Source organism: Apium graveolens, chromosome 6 (assembly GCF_009905375.1).
Source record: "Apium graveolens cultivar Ventura chromosome 6, ASM990537v1, whole genome shotgun sequence".
NCBI lineage: Eukaryota > Viridiplantae > Streptophyta > Magnoliopsida > Apiales > Apiaceae > Apium > Apium graveolens.
The window spans coordinates 31,869,513-31,894,168 of NC_133652.1; the positions used below are offsets into that span (position 1 = coordinate 31,869,513).

At 35.3% G+C, this 24,656-nt stretch overlaps 1 protein-coding gene across 1 annotated transcript; it reads right to left on the reverse strand.

Annotated features, from left to right (window-relative positions):
- Positions 1–1,614: 1,614 nt before the first annotated feature.
- LOC141666913 (plastoglobulin-1, chloroplastic) lies at positions 1,615–5,674 on the reverse strand. Its single transcript, XM_074473161.1, has 4 exons — positions 5,061–5,674; positions 2,643–2,838; positions 2,184–2,499; positions 1,615–1,913 (listed from the first exon to the last, which is right to left on the reverse strand). Exons 1-4 carry the CDS (start codon positions 5,633–5,635, stop codon positions 1,909–1,911), a joined length of 1,092 nt encoding a protein of 363 aa, XP_074329262.1. The 5' UTR covers positions 5,636–5,674; the 3' UTR covers positions 1,615–1,908.
- Positions 5,675–24,656: the final 18,982 nt, after the last annotated feature.

The window sequence follows — 24,656 nt, forward strand, 5'->3', positions numbered from 1 at the left end:
CTTATGGGGCGTTTGGTACAAGGTATTCAACAAAGGTAAAGGTAAAGAATAAACAATCATTTCCTTTCCCTTTTTGCTGGTTTATCCCTATTCCTCAAACTCCATTCCCCACCTCCCACTAGCTATTTGAACACCATTTTTCACTTTTATTTTCTTATTTCAATTATAATTTAAATTTGGACCAAAAAATACATTAGTATGCAAAATTAATTTTAAAAATTAAAAATGATTTATAATTTAGTTTTTATAAATTAAAAATAATTTTGATATAAATTTTTATGTTAATTTAGTAAAAAAGTTAATTGTGCTATTAAATATTTAAATTTGTTTATTTATTATAATGTTAATATATTATACTGTTATAATATAAATATATTTGACTATATTGTTTAATATTAAAAAATCAAAAATAAATGTAATCATGTAAATTTTTATTCCGTTTCCGGATCTGAACCAAACACGTAAAACAATTCTGGGTCTTTATTTTTCTTTCTTCTCCTTTTCCTTTCTCAATTTCATTCCGTTTTCCCGAAATGAACCAAACGCCCCCTTAGTTTATGATTGCCACGTCTCTTACTATTTTATTATCACATCAATCTATAAAATCATTTGATTCAAATTAACATTTAAATCCGAAAGTTAAGCATGATACATTAGGACGGCCATTTGGACTTAGGGGCATTTCAAAAAATAGCCAATATCAATTAAATAATAAGATAATGATTTTTTGAAAATTTCAGTACAAACATATAAGCCCAATAATATCATAAATTAATAATTCTTAATAATTATAAAAAGATATTTTTCAATTATATTAAAAATAGTTATTTACCTATTTATTTTATTGTAAACGTTAAATCTTGTTCAAACTTGATCACGAGTCATACGGAGTCATGACCTTTCTTTTTACATTCGAAAAATATAAGTGTTACTTTCAACCTATTTCAAAAGTCACTAAATACCGTATCGTATTTAACATTGTATCCACGTAATATTTTAGAATCAAATTACAACATATACACAAAATATTAACGTTTTTCGTTGAATTCATAACTATTAAACATGAAATTAGATATGAAACATAAATTATGATAATTTATCTCATTTCTATTTATATAATCAAACTTTAATTTTGTCTAATATCGAAAACCCTTTATAAATTAATAAACTACTAATTTAACAATTAACTAATATCTCTCTAAAAAATAATAAAATTAATTGATTCCAACAATATTAATATTAATTTATAGAGGTTTTCCTGTACACATTTAAGACATGAATAACATTTGATACAAAAAAAGTGCAAAAGCTGAAGGGAGGAGGGACTCCGTGAAGCTAGGCTACAAATTAACTTTCTGGTACACCGCTATGGACGGTGGCAGTGGTATCACGACATGGCCATTCCTTTTCTTTTTAAACCTAATCGACATGGCCATTTATTTTCTATATCTTCCAAATGTTCTTCATTATATTTTATATTACAAACCTCTTGTCTTATATCTTATGATAACATTAACAACTGGCAAATACACACCTCCAACCAGACCCATGTTGCAAACTCATACAGGAAACTTGTAATAAAGAAATGCAGCAGTTTCTGGTACACCATCTGTCTAGCCAGAGAAGTTGCATATATAATCTTCAGAAACAGTTCTAGTCCATGATAAAACAGGACAAATTACTTCTTTTTATATACAACGTAAGGAAGGTAACTACAAAAAGGTTGAATTATATTATGTCAAAATAGAGAGATTTTAGATTCAGGCACTCCGCGCAATATATATCATATACGGTGTTACTTAAGTGACAATCTCAATGGATCTCCATCTTCTCATCCTTTTCTCTTGACAGGATCTACTTTAGCAAAGAAATTGGTGAACAGCATGCCAGCAGAGACTAACAATAGTTTCAACCTTGCAACGAGAACAAAAAAGATAATGTACATCTCAGATAAAGCTTTCTACCGTCTTCAAAGTTGAAATGTCAAAATTCATATATACATCATCTTTAATTATATAATTCATTCTGCAATTTCAAAATCAGCTTCTATTTCTCCATTTGACAATCTTAGAGGTTTTTTTAGAGTCAGATCACATAGATGTGGCAATTTAATTATTGTTCATCTACTCCGTCGCCAATAAATTTGAAAAGCTGTATAACCTTAAACGATAGCAACGACGTACCTGATAACTGGTCTAGAAGGGGACTTCCTTCTTTAGCAAGCACAAATAGGCCACCATCCCCTCTGGAAATGCGAAGATCCTTGTCAAGGTATGTGATAAGAAGCCAAGAATTTGTCCTTTCACCCGGGATGCGAATCTTGAGTGGAGGCTGACCTGAAATACCACGTGCTATACCTGCCAACGCTTCTTGAAGAGGATTGAGAGACTGTTGGACAGGTGACAAGTTGATTGTCTGGCCAAAAATATCTATATTCTCCGGAAGACTTACACTCGACTTGATCTCTGGAGGTTGAAAGGAACCTTCCTTAAATGTAACCTACATATTTTCAGTGAACATAAGCTGCAATTCAATGTCATAGACATCTACTATAGAAAACACCTATCACTTAAACTAGTCAATGTTTAAAGGTTATTACAAATTAAACCTTATATATATTTTCTGAACTATAATTCATATACCTGTATTCTTGAAGGACTTCGAACTTCAAAAGTTGCGCATGCACTAAAGGAAATAAAGGCAAAAGGGCTTGACAATGTTATGGAATTATCAATGGTCAGGTTGCTAGTATCAATTGATTGACAAATTTTATCGACCTTCAACAAAGGAGTTGTGCCTGCTGCGAGAAGAGGCAGCAACTCAGAAAATGCTGTGTACCTGATGCATAACACCACGAATTAACATTGACTATAATCAACTAATGAGTCGTTATATTACAAACAACATAGCATAAGTAATTAGTAACATACTAACATTAGTGATGAAAATCAACCAACCAACCAACCACTAATTGATGGTGACTAATGTATATTTTTGATACATTACAAACTAATTGCTAAATTAGTCATCATCCACTTTTGCATATACAATGATAATTGGTAATATACTCCAAAATATACTCAAATACTGATGCCACCTTGTTCTGCACAACTGGCTCTTACTCGGATATAAGACAAATGATCTTAGTGATCTAAACTGTGCTTATCAAAGAACTGATATTTGAATAGATATCTAAGAAACCCCTAACTAAAGCTTAGTGCCTAATCAATAGTCGAATAATTAACTACCAATCTTCTAAAGCAACAACTAAAGTGTTAATCATTTGACCTCTAGGGACAGAAAGTTAGATACTTGGAATTCTGCCTAAGAATTTTTAGAACTCGGGAAGTTATCTGCTCCAATTTATTTTCATGTCACAATTTATGATTCCTTCAAGTGAAAAAAAAACTAATGTCTTTACTGACGTTCCACTAATTTATACAGTGCTACGATTTTTTTTAGATAGCCTGATGATTAAGATAAAGTAGAGGTAGCTGTTGACTCGTTCCCACCATCCTCTTTGTCTCCCTTAAAAGATTTGCTATTTGAAGCCATGATCTGCTATTTTTGTAAAAGACTTAGCAGTGATTATCTTTGTGAGTTGATGTCATATTGCGAGAGTCAAGATATAAAGTTGTAATAGAATTTTTTAACTGGTACAGTGAAATTGTTACATAAGAACAGGGGAGGCTGTTCAGAAAACCTAAGTGAAGGTGGCAAAGATTGCAATATTCAGTCCCAAATATCAAAACTCAGAAAACCCAGTTTGTTGTACAGTACACCAAACATATGTCAGAAATCTGAATACATACGGATTTCAAAATATAGGTAACAAAAACAGCAACGAACAGACCAAAATCTTTTACATAATTATATAATTACTCCTACCAGCACTATAATTTTATAAATCTTCAAACACTCAATTTTTTTTAAAGAAAACTCCTCAAAACTTTTAAAACCTAAATACTATACAAATTAAGCATTTGCAAATTAAAAAAACATTGGTCTTTTTCCCGCATTTGCTTTCTGTGAGAGGCACATGCTAGATCTAAAGATTCTAAACTAGGTGTAGAAGTTATATTCCGCATAACATTATATCCCCAAACATGCCACATGAGCAAATAATAACTAGTCAATTTATCTTTAAACAAAATCCCTCAATAAATGAAAAAATTGACCAGAGTATTGAACTCCTACAACAGTCTGTTCAAGAAACCATCCCTCTCAACCTCACAATTTAGAGTGAAAGTAATTATTTTCCAGGTATTAGAAATCTTATGTGAACTTAAAAGTAAAACGTAGCTGCTTTCGTCACACCTGTTACAGTGCTACAGTGCTACACTTGTTTAAATACCACTGCAACAAATAGGTACATATAAATGCATGAATGGATAAATGAAAAAAATTGTTATACATATTTAAAATTAACTATGAAAAAAATTACTTAAAAAATGCCTAGTATCATCTTTCCTCACATTTCACTTGCAGATTGCAATTATATACACCTAGGGGTGTGATCGAGCCAAGCCAAACACTGTCGAGCTTGAGCTCGGCTTGACTGAACAATACAAAGCTCGAGCTCCATAGCCGCATACACTTTTAACTCAACTAAAGATTGATACACTCAAGCTTGACTCGAGAACAAGAATTAAATGTACAAATTGTTGTGCATAACTAGACATAAACTGAAACGTTATAAGCTCAACTACAGCTAAACTCAGATCATATACACAAAATAAAAATAGATTCCAAATATGTAAGGGTCTAGTTAACTATATACATAAACTAAAAGCTCTTTTAGGCTCTCAAGACACACAAGTGGAGTAATTTGATACTCAATCCGGTCTCCATAAACTACTCGAAATATTAGAACTTGGCTAAATTATTATCTGAGTCTGACTCAATCCGGTCTCCATAAACTACTCGAGCTCATGATTAACAAATAACCCCTTGCATATACATTAAACCATAACATAGCTCAAGCAATCAAATGCCTATTCAAATGCAAGTGAACATCAAGAAACCAAAATAAATGGTAAAATTAACAATGTAGTACATACAGTAAAACCCAGTTGCCATCAAGCTCAACGACAGCATCCGTAGGCGCGGCAAACGGATTCAACGCTTCCAACTGCGAAACCAACTCGAAAACCTCCCCTCTAACCTCACTAGAAGCCTTAACACCTAAATCAGTCCCATAAACACTATCGACTAAACACCTCTTCAACTCCTCTAACTTCTCACTCTTATCATTACCACCACTTTCAACAGAAGCACTACCATTCCCTGAAGCAACAAACTCCTCATTTGCCACACCCCATTCATCATCATTTTTGGGTGGGTCTGAATCAGCCAGTTTGGTAGCGGGTTCTGGATCCGGGTCGGACTTTTCACCCCACTCATCGACGATAGATGGAGGGGTGGTTCTGTCCGGCTCTTCATCGTCGTCGCCGGAAATTGGGTCGTCGGGAAAAGGGCGGGAGAAGCGGATGGCGGTGGTGAATTGGAGTTTGGAGGGAGATGGGGTGGTGGAGAAAGAGAGGGTGCGGTGGTTGGTCGGAAAGAGACGGTGGTTTCCGGCGAGAGTGGGGTTTTTGAAAGGGAGGGTGAGAGGTGTGGTGGGGAGGAGAGACATCTTTTCTTGATTTTCAGGCAAGTTGAATGGACCAAAATATTGGAGGCTTTCCTTTTATTTTTAATTTTTCAATTTGTTAATTGCATATATTACTATATTTAATTTTGATTTTAAGAATTTAATTTATTTAATTGCATAAAAAATATATAGTAAATAAAATTTAAGAAAATAAAATATTACAAAAACTAGAGACGCCATGAAACCTAACTAATTAAAACAAATGACATAAATTGTCATAAATGAGTAAACGACACAAAAATTACAATATATGGCCAAAATTACATAAAGCCGTAACATGTGAAACATATACATATTTCAATTTTTCAAAATTCCAACCTTTGATTAAAAAAGCAATTATTATAACAAGAAATAACTACACAAATCAATTCACATATTTGTGTTCAGATTTGAAGATCTTGAATGGAAGCAGTTTTTCTCTCCAAAGATAACGACTTTGTGGGTTCTAGCAATGGGAAGAAAATTCAAACGGAAGAATTGAAGCGATTGAATCCAAGACGGCTAAGAGCGAGATTCAGGTTGAAGCAATCAGAAAGGTCAAAGAAGATAATGGAAAGCGAATTCTCAAGGATTTTGTTTGGGCTCACAAGGATCTTTTGGATAAAAAGACAGGCAATTTTTTTTCCAAAGGAGATAAATATGCAGTTACAGAAGCTCTTAACCAGATCCATTGGAGAAGTTTGAGAGCTAGAGGAGGATTGGAGTGGAGAGAGAAATAAAAAGGTTCAGAAAAAGCTCAAGACGAAAAGGGAAGTTCGCTGATGACTAAGACCTATGCTCAAGCATTACAAAATAAGTAGGAAAGATTTGAAAATAGCAAGAATAAAGCGGAAGCTGGGGATTGGCAGGTAGTACAGAGGAAGAAGTAATTGAGTAGGGAAAGTTCAAACTCAAGATTTACGATTTTTTTATATAATATTCTGGAAGAGTGTAAAGCTAGGGAGATCTGAAATTGTTTCAAGGATACTGGAATTACATTGGATATAATTCTACCTAGAAAGAGGGATAAAAAGGGTAAAAAATTTCGTTTTGTCAAAATAACTTCAGAATTGGAGGCTGGTACAATCATTCTCAACGCTAAGGAGAAGAGGGGTTTAGGCTCTAAGATAAAAATGAGTCTTAATGAAAAGAAAGGTTTAGGGGGGGCATGATTAGGAGTTAGTAGATTACCTAATTTTAATGGTGCTCCTAACAAGCAGAAAGGTTTAAGGGACGAGAATGGTAATATAAAAAAGAGCGTATCGGAGTCCAATGTTAAAAACAAGATTGATAAGGAAGAGAAAGAATTTGGCGTAGAGATGTTTAAATACATTAAAGCTGTGGTAGACAAAGATGTAGAAGATGGTCTATATGATACCAAAATGGCTTTTTCCAAAGCTGATGAATCAGCGGGTTCTTTGCAGAATAATTACGGGCTGAAGGTATTACGCAGGTTAATGTAGTTGGGTTAACCTCTAGAAAGTTTCTGCTAGCTAACATGGGTGAGAAAAGTTAAGAGGAATATGGATCTGGGTCTTTTGATAAGTTCCTACGCGAGTTTTCTTGTCGGGGTCTCCTACCACAACTTCAATTTCTTCCATGTCATTAACTGGTGAGCTTGAGTTACTCACGAGAATGTCGATCATTTCCCTGGGATCGATATCGAGGATCTGAGTGACTTCCAACTTATCTTCTTCTTTGGTTCTTGGCACAACGGTGTTTATGTAACATTGACGTGCTACTACCTAATCTCCAATAATCTCCCCAACTCCAAACTCCGTGGGAAATTTTATCTTCAGGTGAGTGATATATGTGATTACTTTTAAGGCGGCAATTGTCGTCCGACCTAGGATTGTTGGATTTTAAACGCAGCGGGGCATTGCAAAACACTTTTACACATATAAAATCCAAATAAAAGCATATAAATCGTGGTAAAAACATAGGGATCAAATCTAACCTTTAAAATAATTCGGAGACAACGATCAGAGATCCTTAGCAGTTGCTCCTCAAGTGTGAAGCACTCCACCGGTATCCACCAAGAAAACGATGTTAAGGAGGAGGAAGGAGGTGGAGAGAATTGGGTTTTCCAAACTTTTTGGGTTTTTGGGGTTCAAATAAAAATAGGGTTTATAATAGTGTATTTATAGGAAAAATTTTCAGCTGAAATTTTCCCATAAATATTATTATTATTATCCCATTTATTATTCTCATTAATAACTAAAACACCTTTTAATTATTAATCCTTTTTCTAAACACTTTAGAAATAATTCTCTCTCTTGATTTAATTTCCAAAAATATAATCCTTAATTAATAATATTAAAAACTTTTCTTAATTAATTTATAATCAATTAAATCTCATTTAATCAATTATTAAATTTGCCAATTAATTATTTATTTCACAAATAAATAATTATTAGCCATTATTAATTAATTCCTCCATCATAAAATTATTCTCTTTTTATGGTGTGACCCTGTAGGTTCAATATTAAGCCGGTAGTAGAAATAAATAATAATAAAACTATTTTATCATTATTTATATAAATTCTCTAATTTATTAAATTTGATTAATTAATTAATCACATTTATTCTACATCGTGAGGGATACTTCTCAGCATATCGCGACTATCCGGATAATATGAATTCACTGCTTAGAATACCAAAAACCTATTCAGTGAATAGTTACCGTACAATAAACTCCTTCTACCCTACAATGTCCCGATTAAATACAAGGCATGGATCTCGTGTCAAGCCTATCTAATTCAATCACTTGCTTACCATTTACTATGCTTAGTTCTATGCAAATTAGAAACTCCTTTCTAATTTCATTCACTCTGGCCAGAGATTCCTGAACTAACATAAGTGGATCAGCCTTGAACATTCGCTTCCTTCACTGGAAGGGGTAGATCCTTTATTGCTCATACACTATCTTCGTGTACAAATTCCTATACCCAGTAGAGCCCTAATAATTGTCCCTGGAGACTAAGAACTAAACCAAAGCATAGTTCAGTGTACACAAGATGACTATGATGACCTCAAGTCTAAGGATACTTGTACAACTATCACTATATGAACAACTGCTGACACGTGAGTGAACTCCATCAGTTGTTCAGCTGTGCGAGTCATGTTCAGTGAACTTATTCTATAATAAGCACCTACATACTAGCTATAGTGTCACCACACAAATGTCTATGAGAACAGACATCCTTCATAATGAAGCAAGCATAGTATGTACTGATCTTTGCGGATTATTAATTACCAGTTAGTAATCCTATGACCAGGAACTATTTAAGTTTAGAGTTATCATCTTTTTAGGTCTCACTATTATGATCTCATCATAATCCATAAAAAGCTTTACTCTAAACTATGGTATATCTTATTTAAACACTTAAATAGATAAAATCCGTAATAAAAACAAAACAAGTCTTTTATTAATATCAATGAAATCAAAACAGATTACATAAAAGTTATTCCTAAATCCTCATACATGATTGGACTTAGGACATATTCCTTTCAATCTCCCACTTGTACTAAAACCAATCACTCTGGTATCTAATACCCATCTAGTCTTTATGACGATCAAAGTGACTTTCAGAAAGTAGCTTTGTGAGTGGGTCTGCTATGTTGTTATGTGTGTCAACTCTATTTCAATACAATACAAGAAATGATACCGCGCTCCCACTAACCCTTTTATAAACGCATGGTTCATCTACGTTTTTGATAAAATCAAACTCTTTGATTGTCTCATCAAAACGAATGTTCCATCTTTCGAGAAGCTTGCTTTAAACCACATATGGTTCGCAGTAGCTTACACACTAGGCTTTTATTTCCCTTGGAAAGAAAACCATCTGGCTATATGCCAGATCTCATAGTCGTAGTAAGCAGCAATCGCAAGCAAAATCCGAACTAATTTTAACAGGGCTACAGGTAAAAGGTTTCATCAAAGTCAATCCATTGCCTTTGTTTGAATCCTTTTGCCACAAGCCTGGCCTTATAGGTCTCCACCTGGCCATCTGCTCCAATCATTCTTTCGTATACCGTATACATAGATTCCATTTCGAATTTCATGGCACTCTGCCATTTCTCTGAGCCAACACTACTCATAGCCTCATTATAGGTCACAGGGTCGTCATCATCAATGATCGACAACTCATTGTCATTCTCAATGACAAGGCCATAATACCTCTCAGGTTGGCGAGACACTCTCCCTGATCTATGAATGGGCTGTTCCACAAAAGGTTGTTCAGTCATAACAGGTGTTTCCACTTGATCCGTAGTAGTTTGCGCTTTTTGAACTTCATCAAGTTCAATTTTGCTCCCACTTTTTCCTTCAAGGATAAACTCCTTTTCCAAGAAGGTAGCATGTCTGGATACAAACACCCGATGATCGGTGTAAAAGTAATACCCTAAAGTCTCTTTAGGATATCCCACAAAACTATATTTTACGGATCGATATTCCAGCTTATCTGGGTCAACTTTCTTGACATAAGGTGGACATCTCCAAATCTTAACGTGTTTAAGAATCGGTTTCCTTTCTTTCCATATCTCATACGGAGTTTGAGGAACAGATTTGGAAGGCACCTTATTCAGTAAATATGCTGAGGTTTCCAATGCATAACCCCATAGGAATACTGGAAGATTTGCATAGCTCATCATGGACCGAACTATGTCTAACAAAGTTCGATTTCTCCTTTCAGATACCAATCTGGAGGAGTCCACTGGGAGACTATACCATTTACTTTGAGATAATCTAGAAACTCTCCATTCAAGTATTCACCACCTCGATCTAATCGAAGAATTATAATACTATGTTTGGTTTGTTTCTCCACTTCATACTTATACTCTTTGAACTTTTCAAAGGCTTCAGACTTGTATTTCATCAAACACATATCCGAATCTAGATCTATCATCTATGAAAGTAATGAAGTATGAAAATCCACCCATGGCTTGCGTAGACATTGGTCCACATACATCTGTGTGTACCATTCCTAGCAAATTTGCAGCCCTCTCTCCATGTCTACTAAATGGAGACTGCAGTGCCACAATGAAGTGAGATTTTCATCATCCTTTTTCTTTTATTAGTTTGTTCAATCTGAAGTAAATTATGTCACATTTATACAGACCATTATTTAAAGTACCACGTCCATAAAGAATATTATCTCTAAGAATAGATTATTCATTATTCTCAATAATAAATGAAAATCCAGCCAAGTCTAACATGGAAATAATATTCCTCACAATCGAGGGAACAAAATAACAATTATTTAAAACAATAGTCTTGCTCGTAGGCATATGTAAATGAAATGATTCTACATCTTCAGCAGCAACTCTTGCTCCATTTCCCATCAGTAGAATCACCTCCTCTTCCTCAAGAGTCCTACTTTTCCTTGGTCCCTGCAACAAATTGCAGATTTCAGAACCATAGGCGGTATCTAATACCCAAGGAGAAATTTGGCTTAATGACATATTCACTTCTATCATGAACATACCTGAATCAGAAGCGGTAGTCTCACTACCCTTCTTCTTCTTCAATTCTGCAAGGTAAACCTTACAGTTCCTCTTCCAGTGCCCCACCTTGTTACAGTAAAAGCAAACAACTTTGCTCTTGGGGTCTTCAGCTTTTGGTGGAACCGGCTTTTCTTCACCTACTTTCTTCTTCTTGGAAGAGTTCCTCTTCCTTTTCTTAGGATTGGAACCTTCACCAATTAGAAGAACAGAACTCTTCTTAGGGGGAAAATTCAATTCTGCAGTCTTCAACATGTTGTGGAGTTCAGGCAGGCTGACATCCAACTTATTCATGTGAAAGTTCACAACAAACTGCGAGAACGAACTCGGAAGTGATTGCAAGACCAAGTCTTGGCTCAGCTCCCCATCCATGGCAAAACCAAGTTGTCCAAGACGTTCAATCAAATTGATCATCTTAAGTACATGGTCATTCACAGATGATCCCTCAGATATCCTACAATCGAACAACTCCTTCGATATCTCATATCGAGCTGTCCTCCCCGCCACATCATACAACTCTTGTAGATGCATGAGGATAGTGTGAGCATCCATATGCTCATGTTGCTTCTATAGCTCAATGTGCATGGAAGCTAACATGATGCATTGAGCAACATTTGCATCATCTATCCACTTACGATACACAACATGTTCATCATTATGTGCATCACTAGCAGGTTCAGTAGGCTTAGGTGAGTCAATCACGTATTTCAGCTTCTCAATCCTGAGAACAATTCTCAAGTTTCGAAGCCAGTCAGCATAATTAGGACCAGTCAATTTGTGAGCATCCAATATGCTCCTGAGTGATAGTGCAGAAGACATAACGTACAAAGTAAATCTGTAAATGATAAACACATAACAACACTTAGCAAATAATCGATTTCATTTCAAAACACTATATGAATCGGGTCTTTATTCATAAGTGGCTCCCACTAGTTTACCTAATTTATTCAACCCCCTACGTGAAAAATTAAGCATTCATAATACTAGTGGGAATAGGGATCCTACATTCCATTACACAACCCCGGCTGTGGCACGAAACGCCATGTAATGTTCAATAGGCAGACAACTCTTGTCAATTACATCTAATGTTATTCCCTAATCAAACTTTATCCTCTTGAATAATTGAATCTCGGCTGTGGCACGACAAACTCAATATTCTAAGTCAAGTCAAACCCAACATTCCGTACAATTGAATCAGTCCCCAAAGGCCCACGGCTGTAGCACATACCGACCTTTAGATTCTTATTCAATGTACACATCTCTATGTAATAGACAAGTATTTCTTATTTCGAAATCAAAGCCCTCGGCTGTAGCACGAACCGACAATGATTCAAAAATAAGAACTACTTTTCTATCATGTTGGAAGGCTATGACCGACACAATCCCATTGTATCATTGGCCAATTACTACTTGATATTATTTAATTTTAGAGGGATTATATTATGTTACAATCATAATCATATTATAAAGAGATTCTTCCTTTTAAATTAAATATTTCAAATCAATAATCAATAATCAGATGATTCCCAGATCGGGTGGAACATTGTCAAGAGGCGTCACTTAATAACCCTTTCTTACAGATAGAAATCTGTTGTTGACAGAATCATCCTTTCTCTCATATCAAAAATTCATATTCAATTACGTGTTTCATAAACACAAGAATCTCATGATTGTATTCATAATATTGTTCTTAAGGTTATGAAACAATTTCACTATACTAGGTTGTCTAACAAACGCCTTATGTTCATTTAAGTTCACCTAAATCTATCATCGCATGATAAAATAAGCATATATCACATATATAAACATGAATAAACATCAAGGTAGGCATGTTATATCATCTAGCACATTAGTCTAAGCATTATACATCTCTATGTATCACATGAAGCATTTAAAAGCAGTTAAAACTGTTAAAAATAGCTTTAAAACACTTTCGGAAATATAAACAGTTCAAAACTTTTATATAAACTAAAATTTAATCACTCCATTAGATCCGTCTCGGAAAAACGAATCCAACGGTATATTGCACGCCCAAAACGGAGTTACGAAACTCCCAGAAAATCAAATTTAATGTGGAGAGTCGGGCTGTAACGCATTACAGGAACGCGTTACAAGCCCTGTAACGCATTCCGGTGATGCGTTACAACCCTTTTAACCAATTAAAAGGTGTAACGCATTCCGTGAATGCGCCACAGGGGTGTAACGCATTCCCGGAATGCGCGACACCCTTTTTTTTTTTTTATTTTAAAGCAGCCGCCGCCGCCGCCCATGAAATTCCGTGCCGCCAGACCTGAGTCTTCTCTTCCGTGCATTCAACAGATGTACAACAGAAAACAGATGCAGTACATATATATATACATACTTACAATCAATTTATATATATATATATGATTTATTTAATTACGAATTTAATTGTAAGAACTTCAAAAATTCATAATAAAAAATCTATACATCATAAAATTATGAAAAATATACCCAGACGATCTACAACACTTGTAGAACCCAGATCAACATTCAAAATTATTCTGAGAAACGATTTCTCATCAGACAAAATTAATTCATGATATAACTTGTAAAAATCATAATTAATTTATACAAGCACATAAAATTCTGAAGTTTTTACCACAGATCTATATGCATACAACCTATGCTCTGATACCAATGTTGGATTTTAAATGCAGTGGGGCATGGCAAAACACTTTTACACATATAAAATCCAAAAAAAAGTATATAAATCGTGGTAAAAACATAGGGATCGAATCTAACCTTTAAAATAATTCGGAGACAACGATCAGAGATCCTTAGCAGTTGCTCCTCAAGTGTGAAGCACTCCACCGGTATTCACCAAGAAAACGATGTTAAGGAGGAGGAAGGAGGTGGAGCGAATTGGGTTTTCCAAACTTTTTGGGTTTTTGGGGTTCAAATAAAAATAGGGTTTATAATAGTGTATTTATAGGCAAAATTTTCAGCTGAAATTTTTCCATAAATATTATTATTATTATTATCCCATTTATTATTCTCATTAATAATTAAAACACCTTTTAATTATTAATCCTTTTTCTAAACACTTTAGAAATAATTCTCTCTCTTGATTTAATTTCCAAAAATTAAATCCTTAATTAATAATATTAAGAACTTTTCTTAATTAATTTATAATCAATTAAATCTCATTTAATCAATTATTAAATTTGCCAATTAATTATTTATTTCACAAATAAATAATTATTAGCCATTATTAATTAATTCCTCCACCATAAAATCATTCTCTTTTTATGGTGTGACCCTGTAGGTTCAATATTAAGCCGGTAGTAGAAATAAATAATAATAAAACTATTTTATCATTATTTATATAAATTCTCTAATTTATTAAATTTGATTAATTAATTAATCACATTTATTCTACATCGTGAGGGATACTTCTCAGCATATCGCGACTATCCGGATAATATGAATTCACTGCTTAGAATACCAAGAACCTATTCAGTGAATAGTTACCGTACAATAAACTCCTTCTACCCTATAATGTCCCGATTAAATACAAGGCATGGATCTCGTGTCAAGCCTATCTAATTCAATCACTTGCTTACCATTTACTATGCTTAGTTCTATGCAAATTAGAAACTCCTTTCTAATTTCATTCACTCTGGCCAGAGATTCCTGAACTAGCATAAGTGGATCAGCCTTGAACATTCGCTTCCTTCACTGGAAGGGGTAGATCCTTTATTGATCATACACTATCTTCGTGTACAAATTCCTATACCCAGTAGAGCCCTAATAATTGTCCCTGGAGACTAAGAACTAAACCAAAGCATAGTTCAGTGTACACAAGATGACTATGATGACCTCAAGTCTAAGGATACTTGTACAACTATCACTATGTGAACAACTGCTGACACGTGAGTGAACTCCATCAGTTGTTCAGCTGTGCGAGTCATGTTCAGTGAACTTATTCTATAATAAGCACCTACATACTAGCTATAGTGTCACCACACAAATATCTATGAGAACAGACATCCTTCATAATGAAGCAAGCATAGTATGTACCGATCTTTGCGGATTATTAATTACCAGTTAGTAATCCTATGACCAGGAACTATTTAAGTTTAGAGTTATCATCTTTTTAGGTCTCACTATTATGATCTCATCATAATCCATAAAAAGCTTTACTCTAAACTATGGTATATCTTATTTAAACACTTAAATAGATAAAGCCCGTAATAAAAACAAAACAAGTCTTTTATTAATATCAATGAAATCAAAACAGATTACATAAAAGTTATTCCTAAATCCTCATACATGATTGGACTTAGGACATATTTCTTTCAAGGATGGCGTTAAAACTAGAAGAGGCGCGTACCACGTGAACTTCATTTCCAGTGAAACCATATAGTGGAGTGCAACAGTTTTAAAGTCTGCGATCTCCGATATCCATTCGAGCAAAAGCATGGTGATACAATATGTCCACGGAACTCCCATTATCAACTAGCATTTTCTTGACAGTGTTACTTCCCACACGAGTCGTGATGATGAGAGCATCTTGATAGCCCTCGATGAGGCCTGGGTAGTACTGTAGTAGTCGTCATCGGAGAACGATATGACTGGCGTAGGGTTCGCGCATGGGTGTTTCACCGATGAGGGATTTATGTTGAGCACCTCGTGTGTGTATATTTTACGAGAGTTATTTGATGCGCCACCTGCCGCTATACCTCCGAATATTATGTAGATGACCCTATCCTCATCATGTCTCTGGTCATATTGATGTGTGCTTTCTTGTTCAACATAATGGACTAACTGTCCTCGATGAATTTTTCCCTCGATGAGGTTACTCAATTGGAAGCATTGTTCAGTCGTGTGGTCTGTATCTTTATGGTAGTCGCAGTACCTTGAGCTCAAAGGTCTACCGGGTTTCATTATCCTCGGCGGGCGATAGTCTGGCTGTGTTTTTAACACATTTAAGATTGTTACCTTATCAGCATTAAGCTTGGTGAATTCTTTTTCGGGGCGCGGGTTAGGTTGCCATTCCTTTTCTTTTATGTCTTTCGACGGGTAATCAATTGCTATACTTCTCGGAAATCGACCACTATCACGCCGACGCTCTGGTTGTGGTGATCTTGGGTTTTAGTTGGGACGGCGCTCATGTCTCGAGGAGCGTCGTGGTGACTGGATACAAATCATCGCCTCATGTAGCATCATTCGATGTTCAATAATCTGAAACCTTGCTTGCAGAGTTTTTGGCTATTTCTCGAATATCTCCTGGAGGAGCAGGCCGTGTCGAGATTTTTCGATGCTCGCCATTAAGAAATTTACGGTCATTTGCTCTATGAGATATGGTATTTTTTCTATTTCCACCTTGAAGCGAGTTAAAAAACTATGAAAGCTTTCATTCGATCTTTGATGCATAGTCATGAGGGATGCTGTGACTTTTTTGTCTTTGTAATTGTTGAAGAAACGAGCTTGAAATTTTCTCTTTAGCGTAGACCAGGAGTCGATGGAACGAGGAGGCAAATTACTAAACCAACGGAGCGCCGTACCTTTTAGACACGTGGAGAAGAATTGGCAACGGGTGATCTTCGAGTGTTCGAAGAATGTGATTCGACCGTCAAATATGTTGAGAAATGCGAGATGATCGGATGAACCGTTGAAATGGCCGAGTGATGACGTTTTCAAAGTCCTATTAGTGAGAGCTTTCTCAATTACCAGTGATAGGGGGCTTCCTGCCACGGTCTTGAAACCCGGTTGGGAGCGCATTAAGTTTTGCAAATTTGCATTTGTGCCATGTCCTCCTGTATTTTCACAAAATCCTCGCAGGAGATTGTATTTGTGGATTCTGTCTTTTGCGAGACATAACAAGTACTCGTTTATTCTGCTAGCTAGAAAATCTCATGCTAGTCATTTTACATCATACTGTTGGGAACCACGGACTTAGGGTGTTACTACATTTTACGATAAAGATTATGAAAAGAGGATTACCTTGTTAATGGTTGATTCCACGCTCTTCTATTATATTCCCAAATTCCCTTGAGCGAAGTGTGGCCTCCGTCTTCTCAAGTTATCCTCTTTTCTTGCTCCTTGGTGGCTACAATATGTTTTCACACACTTCCAAGCAAGAAGAGAATAAGAATATATATAGGCTACAATAGGGACCATGGATAATTAGGTTGGGCCTTCTAATTACATCTTGAGCCTAGCCCAATGTAATTAAATATTAATTCAATTCACTAAAGAATTAATATTTGCACTACCTTTCCTAATACCGTAATTTAATTAATTCGGTTCCAATATTATTTGCTTATTAAATTCCCCATGTTTAAAATATCATATGTCCATTAATTAAATAAATTACTGATAATTTATTTAATTAATATCTTTTATCCTTGATCATCCACTCAACCTTTATTTAATTATGCCAGAATAAATTCCACCTGCAGGGTTTCACATAATTAAATCTTTTTTGAGCTTTCAAGGGGACATCATTAACCCGAATATTATCAGGACATGGATTCCTTCAATAAATAATATCCACCATGTATATAATTCCATCACCCAAAATATAATGATATAATTCAAAAGAATTATTTCATATATAAATCAAAGCATGTAAATAATATACACGTGTCAATTACTATTTCCGGATTAAGAACCTAAGCATTAATAATAACATAGAATCTTAGTTCTCCTTCTTAATCAGTATTAAGGGAACAATTCTAAATTTGATCCTGTTCAATATACACAAAGTATACTAGTATTATTTATTAGTCAATATAAACTAATCTAAATAATACTACAGCCATACCAGTGGATTGTCCAACACCACCTGTGCTGTGAACCTTATTATATTATATAACCGTATTTAACAATCTAATATTCTGTATCCCATTTGATACTAGATTGTTCATAATATATAATATTAGACAACATGTAAACATTCAAATGATTCTCAAATAAACTGGCCAGAAATAAATGTACATACTTCAAATAAATATTTTCAGTATACACTAACAATCTCCCACTTATACTCAAAATATTCTATGTGTACATCAGTGTTTATTTAATCCACTATTACATAAAAATCTATGTGTCCATCCATCTGACTCCTATCGCTTCCACATGCTTGTCAAAAACCTTGGTTGGCAAGCTCTTTGTGAAAGGATCTGCTCGGTTGTCTTCTGATGATATGTGAGCCACAACTATATCCCCTCGCTTTACGATTCCTCGTATGAGATGATACTCACGTTCAATATGTTTAGCTGCTTTGTGGTCTCGCGGTTCCTTTAAATTTGCCACAACACCGGTGTTATCACAATACACCGTCAAGCTCCTAGGCAAATTAGGTACCACATCTAAGTCCAAAAGGAAGTTCCTGAACCATACAGCCTCCTTGGCAGCCTCAGAGGCCGCCACGTACTCGGCCTCCATGGTGGAGTCTGCAATGCATTTCTGCTTTACACTCCTTCATATAACGGCTCCACCTCCCAAAGTAAAAACATATCCCGAGGTTGATTTCCTCTTATCCCTATCTGATTTGAAATCTGAATCAGTATATCCCAAAGGAAATAGATCTGAGGCCTTGTAAATTAACATATACTCCTTAGTCCTTCTCAGGTACTTGAGTATAGTTTTTACTGCACTCCAATGTTCCTGACCTGGGTTCGACTGATATCTACTAACCATGCCTACAACAAAGCAGATGTCAGGCCTCGTATATAACATAGCATACATTAAGCTTCCACATGCTGAAGCATAAGGAACTGCTTTCATGCTCTCTATATCCTTAGGTGTCGAAGGACACTGCTTCTTAGATAGAGCAACTCCATGCTTAAAAGGTAGAAAACCTTTCTTGGAGTTCTGCATGTTAAAACGAGCTAATACTTCATCAATGTAGGGCTCTTGAGATAAAGCCAACATCCTTTTCTTGCGATCCCTTATAACTTTGATCCCAAGGATGTATGCCGCTTCACCTAAGTCCTTCATGTCAAATTGTTTGAACAACCATGCCTTTACTGATGACAACATCTCAACATTGTTTCCAATGAGTAAAATATCATCTACATATAGTACTAGAAAAACCGCTGCATTACCTTCACTTCTCTTATACACGCACGATTCACTTGGACTTTGATCAAATCCATATGACTGGACTGCCTGATCAAAATGAATATTCCAGTCTCTAGAAGCTTGTTTAAGTCCATAAATAGACCTCTTAAGCTTACATACCAGATGCTCTTGGCCTTCCTTAATGAATCCTTTTGGTTGCTGCATATAGATGGTTTCTTCAAGACTTCCATTAAGAAAAGCTGTCTTGACATCCATTTGCCAAATCTCATAATCGAGATGAGCTGCTATAGATAAAAGAATACGGATTGACTTAAGCATGACTACCGGTGAAAAGGTTTCCTCATAATCGATACCTTCTTTCTGAGTATACCCTTTCGCAACAAGTCTTGCTTTCCAGGCTTTCACCTTTTTATCTAATCCCCTCTTTTTCTTGTAGATCCACTTACATCCAATAGGTTTTATACCTTTGGGTGGTTCCACGAGCTCCCAGACCTGATTAGAATACATTGATTCTATCTCAGATTCCATCGCCTTTTGCCAAAGATCTGCATCTTTGTCTTGTGCTGCCTCTTCGTATGTACGGGGATCATCATCATGTTCACCAGAGACCAAGTCTGAAGACTCACCCAAAAACATGAATCTATCAGGCTGTTGAACAACCCTCCCACTACGACGAGACACTGGTGCGGTATTAGTGACAAGTTGTACATTATGTTGTGGTTGTTCTACTTGTACTACAGCTTCATGGGTATTATTTGTCCCTCCCACTAGTTCCTCTAAAACGACACTACTCATGGGTTTGTGATTCATTATATATTCCTCCTCTAAGAATCTTACATTGGTGCTAACAATGACATCCCGATTCTTCGAACTATAAAATAAATATCCTTTCGTTCCCATGGGGTAGCCTACAAACAACCTTACTTCTGTACGAGATTCTAACTTAGTCGCGTTCTTGTTCAGCACATGTGCTGGACAACCCCATATTCGAATATGTCTTAGACCCGGTCCACAATTCTAAGGGGATTTTAGGAACCGACTTAGAAGGTACTAAGTTCAGAAGATAAGTTGCTGTCTCTAAGGCATGTCCCCAAAACGACTTGGGTAAATCCGAATAACTCATCATCGATCTAACACTCTCTAAAAGAGTCCGGTTCCTTCTTTCTGCTACACCATTCTGCTGGGGTGTGCCTGGTGCAGTTAACTGGGATTCTATCCTATTTTCTGATAAATATTCCCTAAATTCTCCAAGCAAGTATTCGCCACCACGATCTGATCGTAGTGACTTGATACTTTTATTAAGTCGCTTCTCCATTTTAGCTTTGTACTCTTTGAACTTATCAAAGCACTCAGACTTACGGTGCAACAAATAAACGTACCCATATCTACAATAATCATCAATGAAAGTGACGAAATATTCATAACCACCTCTTGCTTGGATATTCATGGGTCCACATAAATCAGAGTGAACCAATTCTAACAGTTGTTTGGCTCTATTCCCTTTTGCCTTGAAAGGCCTATTAGTCATTTTACTTTCCAAGCAGGATTCACAAACTGGGAATGGCTCCACTGCCAATGAGCTTAAAGGCCCGTCTACTACCAGTCTTTGAATCCTCCTTAAGTTAATATGACCTAATCTCAAGTGCCAAAGGTATGTTTGGTTCAAACTAGAAGGTTCCTTTCTTTTAGTAGAGTTAGAAGATGTGTTGTTCAATTCCCTAAATTGCAGTTGCAGTGCAGGTTGACTAGGATTAATTATATACAAATTGTCTTGCAATGTACCAGAATATATAATTCGTTTATTCATCATAATAGAAACATTACGATCCAAACAAACATTATAACCATCTAAAGCAAGTTTATAAACCGAAATTAAATTCCTTCTAAAAGAAGGTACATAAAGACAATTGTTCAAAACCAAAATCCTATCAGAACCAAAAGATAAATGAATAACTCCTACTGCAACTACTGCTACTTTTGTAGCATCTCCCATGAACACGTATATCTCACCATCTCTAAGCATTCTGGATAGTTGGAACCCCTGCATAGAATTACAAACATGATCAGTGGCTCATGTATCTACACACCAAGTGCTCGTAGATATAGCCGCTATAAATGTTTCTGTAACTAGCGAAAGAGACATACCAGTATTGTTTATCTTCTTAGGAAGAGGACAATCCTGTTTCCAGTGACCTGACTGTTTGCATCTGAAGCACTTTCCCTTAGGCTTTTTCACACCACCCTGAACTCCCACTGCCTTCACAGCTTTCTGTGTCTGAGCCTTTTTCTTCTTCTTAATACCTTTCGGCTTAGAGGAAGAACCTTTCTCAGCCACATTCACTTGAACACTCTGCCAAAATAATCCTTCAGCTGCCTGAAGTTCTGTCAGCAGTTCCGCGAGACTATACTGCCTCTTGTTCATGTTGTAATTCAAGCGGAACTGCTCAAAACTCTTGGACAAGCTCATAAGGATAATGTTAATCTGGGTTTCCCCGTCAAGTTCAGCACCAAGGATCTCTATCTCATTCAGATGCGACATCATCTTGAGAACATGATCCCTTACAGGTGTGCCTTCAGCCATCTGAGTGTTCATTAAAGCCTTCATGGCTACTTGCCTAGCAGCCCTATTCTGATCTCCAAAAAGTTCCTTGAGATTAAAGAGCATATCCGAAGCAGTGGCCATAGACTGATGCTGATGCTGCAAAACACCCGACATTGCTGCCAGAATGTAACATCGCGACATCTCATCAGCCTTAATCCACCGTTTATAATACTCTTTCTCATCTTCAGGAGCATCAGCAGCAGGCTGTTCAGGCTTGGGTTCATAAGTGCAAAACTTGTACTCCTCAGCAGTCAACACAATGTCCAAATTTCGTTTCCATTCAATATAGTTAGGTCCGGTAAGTTTGTTATCCTTAAGTATGGTGAATAGTGGATTAAAGCCCATTTTATCCTGAGAATCATGCATAAAAATATCACATAAATAATGGTGCATTAATTATTAAGATCTAAATTATTAAAATTTAATGCACTAACATCTAAACACCATAAGCTTCTGGTACGCCACGATGTGCGACATGTATACCACCTAATTTTGTTTAAATGTTACTTCGGTCCTATTACTAAACAATATGTCACGTTGGGGTGGACTATATTATTTTTCATAGCTAAGTGTATACCATCATCAAATCTTAAATTATTCGAAATCTATGGAACTTGGTACGCCACGATGGGTGGCGTGTATACCTTCCAATATTCGTAATTTTTCCTTGAATAGAATACTTCAATTCAATATTCATCAATGGTTTGATTTCTAGGTAGTGGAGGAGTCACATCGGTCTCGCTTAAAACCCACAGCCTTACAAGTTCGATGAACCCGTTTTTGACAAAATCGCCCCAAATCAGAAATAAAGAAAATCTGTATTTATTCCTTTCAAAATTTATTAATTTAAGAAGTTTGTTCTAGTAATTTCTATAACATTCTAGACACCACAAATTATATGCCACGATGGGTGACGTATATATAATTTATATTCGTCTTTATGTTAAATTACCTACAACCAATAATGGAGACCATGAGATTTAATTTCATATTAATTCCCTCTCCCACTTAGAATTTTTTTTTATTAAAATTGAGGAATTTTAAAATTAAATGGGGCCCTATGTTGTTATAATTATGTCTAATCATGCATTCAAAATACACACATAATTTTAACAACATATAACATTTAATTAAAGTAATAAATAAATTTTATGTCCATGTCGTCCTAATTAAGTTAAACATGCAATTTTAAAAGAATTACACACATAATTAACGACACACATAATCAATAAATTAAAGCAATAATTAAAATTTAATGGAAAAAATTAAAATAAATTTTCCACTATTATGGCCCTTGAAAAAAAATCCAGCTCTCAAAAAAAATCTGCCCCAAGCGCGCCCCGACGCCCCCAGCAGCCCCAGCAGTCCCAGCTGCCGCAGCAGCCCCATGTAATCGCACAGCGGAACAAAAAACTACCGGAATTGATTTCTGATCGCACATAACTATTACAAAATACCCGGAACAATTACAAAAAAAAATAGATCTAATACAAAACTAATTTTGTAAAATCTATTCTAACACGATCAACCCTCGTGTAAATTACAACCACGATTAAACCACGTGGAAACCAAAATAAAAATTAACCACGATTAAACCACGTGGGATCCAAACACATAATTAAAAATATACATGACCATAATAGTAGATTAACAACCTGCATCAAAACCAATACAAGCAAAACACTATATACACGCATATATAATTACAACATGGATATTATATCATAAAACGTAGAACCCATTACCAGGCTCTGATACCAATTGTTGGAAACCATGGACTTAGGGTGTTACTACGTTTTACGATAAAGATTACGAAAAGAGGATTACCTTGTTAATGGTTGATTCCACGCTCTTCTATTGTATTCCCAAATTCCCTTGAGCGAAGTGTGACCTCCGTCTTCTCAAGTTATCCTCTCTTCTTGCTCCTTGATGGCTACAATATGTTTTCACACACTTCCAAGCAAGAAGAGAATAAGAATATATATAGGCTACAATAGGGACCATGGATAATTAGGTTGGGCCTTCTAATTACATCTTGAGCCTAGCCCAATGTAATTAAATATTAATTCAATCCACTAAAGAATTAATATTTGCACTACCTTTCCTAATACCGTAATTTAATTAATTCGGTTCCAATATTATTTGCTTATTAAATTCTCCATGTTTAAAATATCATATGTCCATTAATTAAATAAATTACTGATAATTTATTTAATTAATATCTTTTATCCTTGATCATCCACTCAACCTTTATTTAATTATGCCAGAATAAATTCCACCTGCAGGGTTTCACATAATTAAATCTTTTTTGAGCTTTCAAGGGGACATCATTAACCCGAATATTATCAGGACATAGATTCGTTCAATAAATAATATCCACCATGTATATAATTCCATCACCCAAAATATAATGATATAATTCAAAAAAATTATTTCATATATAAATCAAAGCATGTAAATAATATACACGTGTCAATTACTATTTCCGGATTAAGAACCTAAGCATTAATAATAACATAGAATCTTAGTTCTCCTTCTTAATCAATATTAAGGGAACAATTCTAAATTTGATCTTGTTCAATATACACAAAGTATACTAGTATTATTTATTAGTCAATATAAACTAATCTAAATAATACTACAGCCATACCAGTGGATTGTCCAACACCACCTGTGCTGTGAACCTTATTATATTATATAACCGTATTTAACAATCTAATATTCTGTATCCCATTTGATACTAGATTGTTCACAATATATAATATTAGACAACATGTAAACATTCAAATGATTCTCAAATAAACTGGCCAGAAATAAATGTACATACTTCAAATAAATATTTTCAGTATACACTAACACATACAT

Excerpts from the sequence above, each read along its gene's own strand:
- LOC141666913 (XM_074473161.1), bottom strand. The coding sequence starts at position 5,635 with ATGTCTCTCCTCCCCACCACACCTCTCACCCTCCCTTTCAAAAACCCC. Across the intron at positions 2,839-5,060 it reads GATGGCAACTGGGTTTTACT|GTACACAGCATTTTCTGAGT; the intron begins GTATGTACTACA and ends GTTATGCATCAG. Across the intron at positions 2,500-2,642 it reads GAAGTCCTTCAAGAATACAG|GTTACATTTAAGGAAGGTTC; the intron begins GTATATGAATTA and ends GAAAATATGTAG.